The sequence below is a fragment of the Onychostruthus taczanowskii genome, unplaced genomic scaffold, assembly GCF_017590055.1.
Source record: "Onychostruthus taczanowskii isolate IOZ18803 unplaced genomic scaffold, ASM1759005v1 scaffold184, whole genome shotgun sequence".
In the NCBI taxonomy this organism is placed as follows: Eukaryota; Metazoa; Chordata; class Aves; order Passeriformes; family Passeridae; genus Onychostruthus; species Onychostruthus taczanowskii.
In genome coordinates, this window is record NW_024499062.1 from 908,892 (window position 1) to 919,737 (window position 10,846).

Here is a 10,846-nt window from a genome sequence, read left to right on the forward strand (position 1 = left end):
TTTCTCCCCCCCCCCCCCCCCCATATTTTTGGTGGGAAAAGCCAGTTTAAAATAGAAGTTGTGGAAAAAAAAGTTTAAAATAAAAAAAAAATTGCATGTTTTTGGTGGACAAATCCAGTTTAAAATGGGAGTTGTGGGAAAAAACAGTTTAAAATAATTTTTTTGGGCATGTTTTTGGTGGAAAAATCCAGTCTGAAAAAGAAGTTGTGGAAAAATCAATTTGAAATAGATTTTTTTTTCCAGTATTTTTTGTGGGAAAAGCCAGTTTAAAATAAAAGCTATGGAAAAATCAATTTAAAATAAAATTTTTTTCTTGGCCTTATTTTTGGTAGAAAATCCACTTTAAAATGGAAGTTGTGGAAAAACCATTTTAAAATAAAAAAAAAATTTTGCATGTTTTTGGTGGACAAATCCAGTTTAAAATGGGAGTTGTGGGAAAAAACAGTTTAAAATAATTTTTTTGGGCATGTTTTTGGTGGAAAAATCCAGTCTGAAAAAGAAGTTGTGGAAAAATCAGTTTGAAATAGATTTTTTTCCAGTATTTTTTGTGGGAAAAGCCAGTTTAAAATAAAAGCTATGGAAAAATCAATTTAAAATAAAATTTTTTTCTTGGCCTTATTTTTGGTAGAAAATCCACTTTAAAATGGAAGTTGTGGAAAAACCATTTTAAAATAAAAGAATTTCGGCATTTTGTTTTGGTGAACGAATCCAGTTTAAAATGGGACATGTGGAAACATCAGTTTAAAATAGCATTTTTTCATATTTTTGGTGGAAAAAAATCCAGTTTGAAAAAGAAGTTGTGGAAAAATCAGTTTTGTGCCTTCAGCACGCAGAGTGCCACGTCGTGCACTGTGGGAGCGATCTAGTTGAGCACATGGGGGCAAATTTATCCTACAAACCTTCTTTTTCAGACTGAAAGAAACCCAAGAAAAGTCTTACAAAGTAATTTTTTTTTTTTTTTCAGGAACAACTTAATTTAAGGAATGAGCATTTTGCCACAAACGTGACAAAGAGACGTCAGAATTTTTTGGAAGTGGCCATAACTCACCTGCCTGTTTCCCATCTCCTTTTTATCCCTAGGGAGATCCCAGCATGGCCAGCTCAGCACCCACAGCTGTGCTACACAAGTGCAAAGCAGGGTGAGATAATCCACATTTAAAGCCCCTTTCAGGTGTGTTGGCCATGTCAGCACTGAGAAAACTCCAGGAAACCCCAACTGCAGTAATTATTGTGATTTAATTGCTTCACTGATACAACTTTAACTCCAACATCGGTGGTGTAACTTCTGATTTAACATCTCAGTCTGCACAGAAAACTTATTCCAGGCTGATTATCTCCATCCTTCACAGAACAGGCACTTCCTATTAAATGGTGTGGGAAAAGTGCCCCCAAGATTTGCATGACCTACTTGGATCATCCTGAGACAGAGAGAAAAAAATAAATTCTGAAGTTCAATGTAACTTTGGGCTTGTACTAAACAGCTTTAAGCATTTTTGTTTTCTTCAATTATCTGTGTGCTGCTGTCTCTCTGCTGACATTTCCTGTAGGATTGTAGGAGCACTTGGCCTATCCTTGTATTTTCAGCTATTAAAAATATTCCAACATTCAGCAGTAAATGCAGGTGAACTTTGGGGTATTTACATCACGAATTTCCACCAAAGAGAAAATTGTTCCTTTCATGGCACAGGATTCTGCTGCAGCCATGGGTTCCATTAAATATTTCCCTCATTTTTCTTACACATTTCTCTCTTTTAGTGCCAGTTACACCTCGAGGACAAATGCTGACACTTTTTTTGCATAAAGAAGATTTCACACTTGGTTTACTTTAGCTTAGTTGTGAATGTATCAGACTTTAAATTAAAAAATTCCTTTTGCTTGTTTCTCCTGAAATCTTGTGGCAATAACCTAAAAGGAACACAGCAACTTTCAAGGCCTATATTTTAAAGTAATTAAATATTTTAAAACTAAATTATGTGGAGTTTTCAAGACCTCTATTTTATTTTAAAGTAATTAAATATTTTAAAACGAAATTATGTGGAGCCTAAACAAACAAACCAAAAAAGAGAGAGAGAAAAAAAATCAAGGAGCAAGGTGTTTTCTTTCCAGGATCCTTTTATGGTCTGAGGCTTTTGAGGGGGGAGGCCCTAAAAGGTTCCTCTGAGGGGACACCAAAAGAAGCAGGAGTCCTGAATTCCCTGAATACCCCCAGAAAAGCACTGGATGATTCCAGAGCGGACAGCACACTGGGAAGTAACAAATCCATCCCAAAGTTCCACCTGGGAGACTTTGGTACCTGCAGGTGTCCTGGTACCTACCTAAAAACCATTCCTGTGAGCTCTAAAATTCCATTCCTTTTGCTCCCTTGTATGACAGTTACAAAAGCAAAACAGAGAAAAAACCCAGCTTTTGTAATTTAAAAAAAAAAAATACAGAGAGTTTGCAAAACAGAGCCTTACAAAAAGACTGTAAAAATAAGTTTTTTCTACTTGAAATGGCAACAGGTGAGGACAGTGAAAGATGAATGAAGGAGAGAGGAGTTAACCCACTGAAAACTTTATCTTATTTCCCTCTGCTGGCACTATTTAGTGCCAACATTTACAAAGCCTCTTGAGAGGAAGTTTTTCTTTAAAAACTCTCCGCGGGAGCCTCTTTGTTATGGAGATACCTTTTATGAGGAGGAGAGTCCTCAGCTCTCCATCCTCCCCTGGAGCTAGCAAGAAACAGCCAGGGCAGCTCTTCAAATGAGAACAGGGACAAAAGGATCCCTGCCCCTTCTCAAGCCTTTCTTACACATCCAAAAATCCACTGTGCTTTTCCTCAGGTGAAATAATGTGGAAGGAGAAACCTGGCAATCCAGAGATGCTGGCTGGAGGGAAGGGAAAGGAGAGGAAGCTGCTCACACTCAGCTTGAAACACCCTCATTCCAAATGCGGTGAATAATATATTTTATTAAACTATCTTTATAGTTATAGCTTACATTTAGAGTTGTAATTTATAATTTATTTCTATTTTCGTTACAGTTATCATTTATATTTTTGTTTAAATTGATATTTATGTTTATTTATGTCTGCCACTCCCATCCAGAACAGCCCTGTGACTCTCCCCACCCACAAACACACTCACACCAACCTCTCCTGTGTTTTTAACAGCAGGGCTCTGGTGCACAACTTCCTGCAGGAAACAGTGGTAGCAGAGCACAGGAAACCCCAGCACTACAAGAACTTAACTCCCTGCAAGGCCTGGCACACAGAGCACCACAGAGTTCCCCGTGCCATAACAAGAGCATCTCCAGCTTGCAGATTCCCCTCACCAACCTCTTTGTGGATTTGGGCAGAGCAGGGTTTATTCACCCTAAACTCGGCTTAAATCCTGCCCCCCAGAAAAACCCATCTGGGATCTTCCATTGGGAAGAAGATCCCAAAGTCTTACAGGTTGGGATGAAGCAGGAATAGCTGCCACTGTCACCCTGTCACAGCCACAGGATCATGGCACACTTCGAAGCAAATCCAGCCTTTTGAAGTCCAAACTTTTCTTTAGAGATGCCCTTTGGTCTTTATTAACCACCAGGGAGATGGAATTACCTGCAAAATTCAACTGAGAGGCAAAAGGAAAAAGGAGGGGGAAAAAAGAAAAGTGTTTCATTACTCAGTTTGGGATTTTTGGGAGGGTTTTTTCATCTGCTGTCGAAGAAGTGAATGGCAACTTTTCAGATGCACTGGAAAGCAGAGTCTTTGTCCTTTGCACTTCACTGCTCACCATCTGGTGTGCTCAGTGGCATCACACTGAAATCAGAATTTTTTGTTAAAGAGAGAACAACGTTATTATTTAATTAATATTCCAGTAAATTTTGGATACTGGAACTTGGAGTTTTGAAACCACTGTAGCTCCAGTTTGCCAGAGATGTAAAAATGGCCTTGCTCCCTTCTAACCATCCTTAACCACCTTAAGCAGCTCCTACTTCAGTGCTCAGAAACATCTGTCCCTAAAAGCCTTCTGTGGTAAACGTATAATAAAAAAAAAAAAAATCTGATATTTTTGGGTTTTAATTAATTTCTTAGCTGGAAATGCTGAACACAGGGGTTGCAGAAGATCTCTGGCTTTAGCAGGCTGATGTCTGGAGGAAAGAGCTGCGAGCTGCTGTGACCAGAGACTTCCTGCTGGGTGGTGGGGAAGCGAGAGCACAGAGAAGGCTGAGGAGGAGACGTGGGTGCAGAGCTCAGAACGGAGCGGTGCTGCAAACCTCAGCCCTGCGTCAGCAGAGCAGGCCAGCTGCAGCTGGAGAGCAGGGAAGCAGGAAATCCAGCAGCCTGGGTGCCCCTCCTGAGGACACGGCTTGATGGTTGGACTTGGTGATCTTTTCCAGCTCGGCTCTTCATCCTGTGATTCATTTTCTTGACGTGTTGTGAGACACTGATGAGTTTCGTGGCTTAGACGTTGCTGAGATCATCAATCAATCAAGCAATCAATCAATCATTTTGGCCACTGTAGCAAACTGCAAAGGAGCTGCTGTCCATCTGTGAACACCAGAGCCACCCCTCCCCAAACACCCCTACTAACTGGAATGTTGGATTTTGAATCTGGGGTCAGACAAAGGTGGTGCTTTTGTCCAGTTTGCCAGGTCTGGGAAGAAGGATGGATCCACAAGGATATTTACTGGGAGAGAGACTGTGATGCTGCCAGCTCACACATTGAGGGAGCAAGTTACCATGTGCAAAGGAGCACAGCCCAGCTCAGGCTGCAAACTGATAAGGGACCCTTTATCAGCTTTGAACAGGGCCCTGCCTCTTTGTCCCTGCTCAAGGGACTCATGGGGTGACTCCCCTGCCCTGGAGCATGGGGACATTCCCAGTAGCCCCACGGTGTTCACCTCAGCCATAATGGATCACAGTGGGCTCAGCTGTGCTGGTATCGAAGGCAGCTGCATACCTTTGAAGGTGTCAGAGTCCCAAAATGTCCCATGACCCACAGCATTCCATCATCCAGCACTCCCCATTCCAGGAGAAGCACCTGGGACTTCCCACTGAGCCCGAGTGAACATAAACCCAGATTTTGTGTTCTGTGCATTTCTCCCACACTTCTTTGAGATTTCCCCTCATCCCCTGGTGGATCACTCTGTGACCACCAGCTGGACCAACAGAAACTGAGATTGCAACAACCAAGTCTCATCATGAGACCTGTGGGTGGTGAGATCTTTCTCCTTTTATCCTTTCCCTCTCTTTTTCCTTATGTCACATTTTCTTAAGTGTTACTTTTATGCTTTCATATTGTCATATTACTATAGATAGTAACAGCTAAAATGGCTACATGGCTGTTTTCCTCTGCAACCAAACTGCTCTAAATTAAACCCTTCATTTATTACCTACATACATAATTATTAAACCACACAGAAATATTTTTTTTTCCCGCCCCCAAACACCAATTTTACCCTTGGCTTTCTAGGGTGGGTTATACCACACATAGGTGAAACAAACCCAGTGGAGTTTGCAGCAAGCTACAAATGACAGCAGCTGGCTGAGCAGCAGTGCCACCAATTACGATTTTCCCTGGTCAAAACCTCCTCAGAGAGGGAATGTTTCAGGCTGGAGAAACAGCACCAGGATTTCCAGGCCTTTATTGGCTTGGGTTGATGATAATTGACTGTTACCTGGGAGTCAGAGGGGTGGAAAGGTCTGGGAGAGATGCACAGCTCCTCTCGGTGTGGTGCTTCGTGGTTTCCCCAGGGCTGTGTTGAACACCCGTGGAGGAAATGCAGCAAAAGGGCTCGGGATGTGACACAGAGCTTGTGGTGTCCAGCCAGGATGTTTGGGCAGAGGATGGTCACAGTGAGTGACAGCCTGGGGGTGGGGGGCCATCACCACCTCTGCTGGGTGTAACAGGATCCCTGACAAGGCCTAAGTCACATTCCCAGGATCCTTGGGGATGGAAAAGACCTCCAAGATCATTGAGTCCAAGCTGTGACCAATCCTCACCTTGTCCCCAGCCCAGAGCCCTGAGTGCCACCTCCAGGAGTTCCTCAGACACCTCCAGGGGATGGGCACTCCAAACTTCCCTGGGCAGCCCCTGCCAAGGCCTGTTCCCCCTCACACCACTGGCTCTGTCAGTCCTTCCTGAGCTCAAGCAGGTCTCAGGCACTGGTCCCATCCCTAAGGAGTGGCACAGGGTGGGTGAATCCAGCCCCAGCACAGCCCTGCCCCTGCAGGCACAGTGCTGCCCTCCACACGGACCCACAGGGTGAAGGACCACGGCTGAAGTGACAATGGCACCGTGTCCCCTGCCGCTTGTCACCGTGTGTGAGCTGCAGTCAAAGTGTCTTTGTGTGGACACGGCAGCGACCAGGGGACACTGCCATTTGGGCCGGGCACTGCCGAGGCCAGGGCGGGTTTTATCACAGCACAGTCTGCACCAGGCACTTTGGTTCTCACTTCTTTTTCTTCCCCTTCTTTTTGAGAGAGCCGGGCCAGGGATGGCCCCGGAATTCCAGGAAGACGGCGGCGTTGTGAGAGATGTAGTAAGCGTTGAGCATGGCAGCTGGGCTGAAGAGATCCACGTGGTACACAGGCTTCTGCGCGCCCTTTTTGGAACTTTTTTTTTTGCCACCCTTGGGTTTTTTGGCTTTGCGTGCCTGCAGAGAGAAAATGACCAAAAACCCACTCAGTTCTGGGTCTTTGTTGTCTCACTTTTGGGTAGAGGACTCCAGGCTGACAGACTGAGAGAGCTGGGGGTGCTCAGCTGGAGAGGAGAATGATCCAGGGAGAGCTTCCAGCACATTCCAGGGCCTGAAGAGGCTCCAGGAGAGCTGCAGAGGGACTGGGGACAAGGGATGGACAGGGCACAGGGAATGGCTCCCAGTGCCAGAGGGCAGCCATGGATGGGATCTTGGCCATGAGGAATTCCTGGCTGGGCTGGAATTGCCAGAGCAGCTGGGGCTGCCCTTGCATCCCTGGAATGCCCAAGGCCAGGCTGGACACTGGGGAGGAGGAGGTTGGAAGGAGATGAGCTTTAAGGTCCTTCCATCCCAAACCATTCCATGATTCCAAGATATCCCAGAGCAGCTGCCTGGCAGAGCCCCTCACCCAGACCCCAGCAGTTTGTGGTGGATTTAGGTCAGGACTCACAAGCATTGACACACCTTTCCACAGCCCCTCTTTGCTCTGCAGGCTCTGAGAGCCTCTAAAGCCATCAAAGACTGAGCTGGTCCCTGTCCCCCTGTGCTTCCATCTGGCTGACAAAAGGTTTGTGCCCAACAGAAGTCAAACATTCTCTCCCACTGATTGCTTTTTTAAATTACTACATGAGGATGCAATCCTGAAGGAACTTGCCCTGTCTTGATCCATTCCTGCTGGGATCTTAACCCTGCAAAGCAGGATCCCCCCTCCAGCTTCCACGGGTCTGGGATGGAGCTGCTCTCCCACCACTGCTGGTTTCAAATCCAAACCCACGTAGGTAATGTGTTTTCCATGTTATAATTTCTAAAAAATCCCCTCACAGCTCAGCACTACTCAGTGCAAAAGAGACAAACATTTGTGCTCTGAGGTAAAGGGCACAATCCTCAGAATCAGCTGGAACCGAGACGTGGAATAATATGAACAGGTAAAGAAAAATTTCTAAAAATAATCAAATTTTCTATCTGAAACACACAGACCCTCTATTACAGAAGCAAAAAAGAGATAAAATAAGAATGTAAACTGCAGCTGCTGGCAGATAATTTGCAGAATGAAACTACTTGAGCTCAGACATATGTTTGAGATGGTACAAGCCTCTTTCACAGACCATAACTGGACAGAATTTGTGGAATATTCACGTGCTGGAATGTGCCCCCTTCACAGGGACATGCTTGTGCCAGATTTTGCACCCAGCCAATCATCTGAGGCCCATTCCTTGTTTGCCCAGGGTCTCTGGTGGATTTTGTGAGCACTTGTAAGCTCCTGGTGGGAATTCAGCCTGTAGCTGATCTTTCCAGATATAAAAGATGCTCACAGGCTTTATATGCTATGTACAAAATTTCACAGCCTGCAGCCAAGAACAAAAAAAAAGCTAAAAATCAGAATTAGGTTTATATTTGCACACAAAGTGAATTTGGGCAGGGGTCAGTTCTGTCCTGCAGCTGTGGGAAGGAACATTTTGGATATTAACCCTTTTCCTTAAAAAGGTGTTATCAGCATTTCTGAAGGATCAAAGGTGTTTTACCATGGCTGAGTCTTTTTATGGAGCAGCCAGGAATTCACATCAAGCCCTGGAGATGGACCCTGAAAAACAAAATTCCATGGTTAGTTACACAGTCTGTGTCAATCCCCACGAAATTTGAAGAGAAAAAGGGAAAAACCAGCCCCTTGCAAAAACAGGGTCATCCCTAAAAGCTGATCCTCACCTGTGAAATCAGCTGCTAATTGTCAAATTCCAGGACTCCGAGCTTTTCAGCAAAGCCCTCGAGGTTTACAACTACAGAATCCCGGACAAGACCTCAGAGACCAAGCCCAGCTCCGCCAGGGCCACCACCGACCCCAAGTGTCCCCAAGTGTCCCCAGGTGCCACATCCACGGGGCTTTGCAACCCCTCCAGGGACGGGGACTCCCTCCAACCCTGCAGCTGTGCGAGGGCAGGACAACTCTTTTAGGGAAGGAATTTTCAGGACATCCAGTCTAAACCCCTGGCACAGCTTGAGGCTGTTTCCTCTTGTTCTGTCCCTGTCCCCTGGGAGCAGAGCCCGACCCCCTCTTGGCTGCACCCTCCTCTCAGGGAGCTGCAGCGAGCGAGCAGCTCCGTCCTGAACCTCCTTTTCTCCCCCGGCTGCCCCAGCCCCAGCTCCCTCCGTGTAGAAAAAGCAGAATCTCACCTTCCTGTCCCCGCATCACGGCAGCTCTGAAGAGACCCCGGCCGCCCTTCCCCACCACGGCCGCCATGGCCTCCTCACCCTCCCCTCAGCGTCCCGTTGTCATAGCGACCTCGGGGGCGGGGGTCTGGTGCTGATTGACAGCGCGGCGTCCAATCCGCTGCTGAGGCACCCGCCCATCGCCCAATCAGCTGCCGGGGAGGTGCTTCCCGCCGCTGCGGTGGTGACGGAGAAAAGGGCGGGAAAAGCTGTGAGGGGGATGAGGGGCCTGAGGGGAGCGGCCGCCGCCATGTCACCCGGCCCTGTCCCACCCACAGCCTAAAACCCCCAGAAATGGCACAAGGAGGCCAAAAAACCCCCAGCACAACAGCATCGACCTGAAAGGAGGAGGGGATCAAGTCGTGCTTTCCAAAGGTCTTAGAAAGATTGGCATTTGGTGGACTTATAGTGGAATATTCACGTTATTCCGTGACACGGGGGAGTCTGTTTAAATACCTGACTCAGCCTCCTTCACCGTAAAAATATTTTAAAAATAAACTCTGCTTTGCCTCCTTGCAGAGCCACAGCTCCAGACAGCAGGAAAATGACATGTAATTGAGTTTGGATATTTCTAATAAATCCCCATAAACTGAGGCCTGAGACGCAAGGAATCGATGGAGGTGAAGGGGGCTGAGGGAGGGATAGGGACATGAAGGGTTCATTTAGTTCTCTGCACCTTTTTTAGACACAACAATTTTATCCAAGGGTAGTAATACTTCTAAAGGTGGGGTGATTTTTAAATTTGGGAAAAAATATGGGAGAGAGGAGTCTGTCCTGCATCTCTCGGCACCAGATTTTCACTTGCAAAGCACTAAAAAAATAGGCACAAGTGAAAAATATCAGTAAGAGCTGAATTCCCTCACAGAAAAAAAAAAAAAAAAAAGCTCATAATTGCAGTATTGCCAAACTCCAAAAAAACACATCAGCGAGTTTGCCTAGATCATGGGTTTATTTTTACCTTTAATATTGACCTCTCTAAATGCGCTCTCTGGTGCATAAGTAAATTTCCTTCCTTCTTGCCTAATAAAAAGAATTGGTAGTGTAGCTCAGGGAAAAAGTCTGCAGATTTGGGAGTAAAATTCTCTTGAATGAGCCTTGGATAGTGAAAGCAAAAATGAAAAAAAAATACTGATTTCCACTCTGTTCAGGGAAATTCTGTGTCGTCTGTATTAACAAACCACACAGCATAAAAGAAACAATCATAATTACACTAATTATCTCATTTTAGCACAGGCAACTGTCAGGAGGCCACGTTATAATTATTGAGGAAAAAGGAAGGCACGGAGCACTGAAATGTTCAATCAAGGAGACAAAAATCATCCTGTGCAGTCAAATGTTGTGTTTTGTGGCAGAGCTTGGGCCTGGCTGCAGAACAAGCTGCTGTTTACACATGCAAGGCTTTGATAAATAATTAAGGGAAACTTCCCAAACTCCAGAGTACAATAGGCCTGACCTCATACAGTCACTTCTGTGGTTACAAGTGGATAAATACAAAGTCAGCCAGGACATCTCAGTGCTGTTATTTTTGGGAAATATTCACAGGAGAAAAAGGAGGGATTTAACAGTACCAAACTCAATGGGTAAAGGCTAAGTCCCCCCATTTTTATTTTTTTAACCACTCTCTCCTTTTCTCAACTCTGAAAGTAACTTTGTATCTTTGTAGCCTTTTATGCTTCACTGAAATTTGCATTAAATTCACCAAAAAGCTCTAAAGTTGCTTAGAGAAGACTGAGAAATTAACAACTCAATTCTGTATGCTTTATATCCCTAGGAAACAGCAAGAATCTACAAAAAAAAAAAAGCACAAGAATCTGTGCTGAGGTGCTGAAGAAAAGGTCTTACCCACAGCAGAACTTTCAGCAACCACCTGTAGGGTGAAAACAAAACAAAAAAGAGTTCTTTATTGCAATTACAACTGGAACTGGGATCACTGGAGAGTTCCTGGAACCAACAGTCCTGCTGGGGTGAGATAACAGA

The 10,846-nt window shown here is 45.2% G+C and overlaps 1 protein-coding gene and 1 long non-coding RNA gene across 4 annotated transcripts in view; one reads left to right on the forward strand and one right to left on the reverse strand.

Moving 5' to 3' along the window:
- The window catches only part of LOC121334196, a 6,951-nt gene extending 2,919 nt beyond the window's left edge, over positions 1–4,032 (forward strand). The window contains exons 2-4 of the long non-coding RNA XR_005952416.1: positions 965–1,139; positions 2,822–2,932; positions 3,150–4,032. This is a non-coding gene — a long non-coding RNA (uncharacterized LOC121334196). The remainder of the gene's footprint in view (positions 1–964; positions 1,140–2,821; positions 2,933–3,149) is intronic.
- A 2,091-nt stretch (positions 4,033–6,123) lies between these two features.
- Positions 6,124–10,754, reverse strand: SMKR1 (small lysine rich protein 1). 3 transcript variants are annotated; one of them, XM_041401090.1, is made up of 3 exons: positions 10,712–10,754; positions 8,188–8,246; positions 6,124–6,622 (listed from the first exon to the last, which is right to left on the reverse strand). In XM_041401090.1, exons 2-3 carry the CDS (start codon positions 8,188–8,190, stop codon positions 6,419–6,421), a joined length of 207 nt encoding a protein of 68 aa, XP_041257024.1. In that variant the 5' UTR covers positions 8,191–8,246; positions 10,712–10,754; the 3' UTR covers positions 6,124–6,418. The 3 variants fall into 3 exon arrangements, with proteins under 3 accessions (XP_041257024.1, XP_041257022.1, XP_041257023.1); XM_041401088.1 differs by lacking the exon at positions 10,712–10,754 and adding an exon at positions 8,834–8,885; XM_041401089.1 differs by lacking the exon at positions 10,712–10,754 and adding an exon at positions 8,369–8,560.
- Positions 10,755–10,846: the final 92 nt, after the last annotated feature.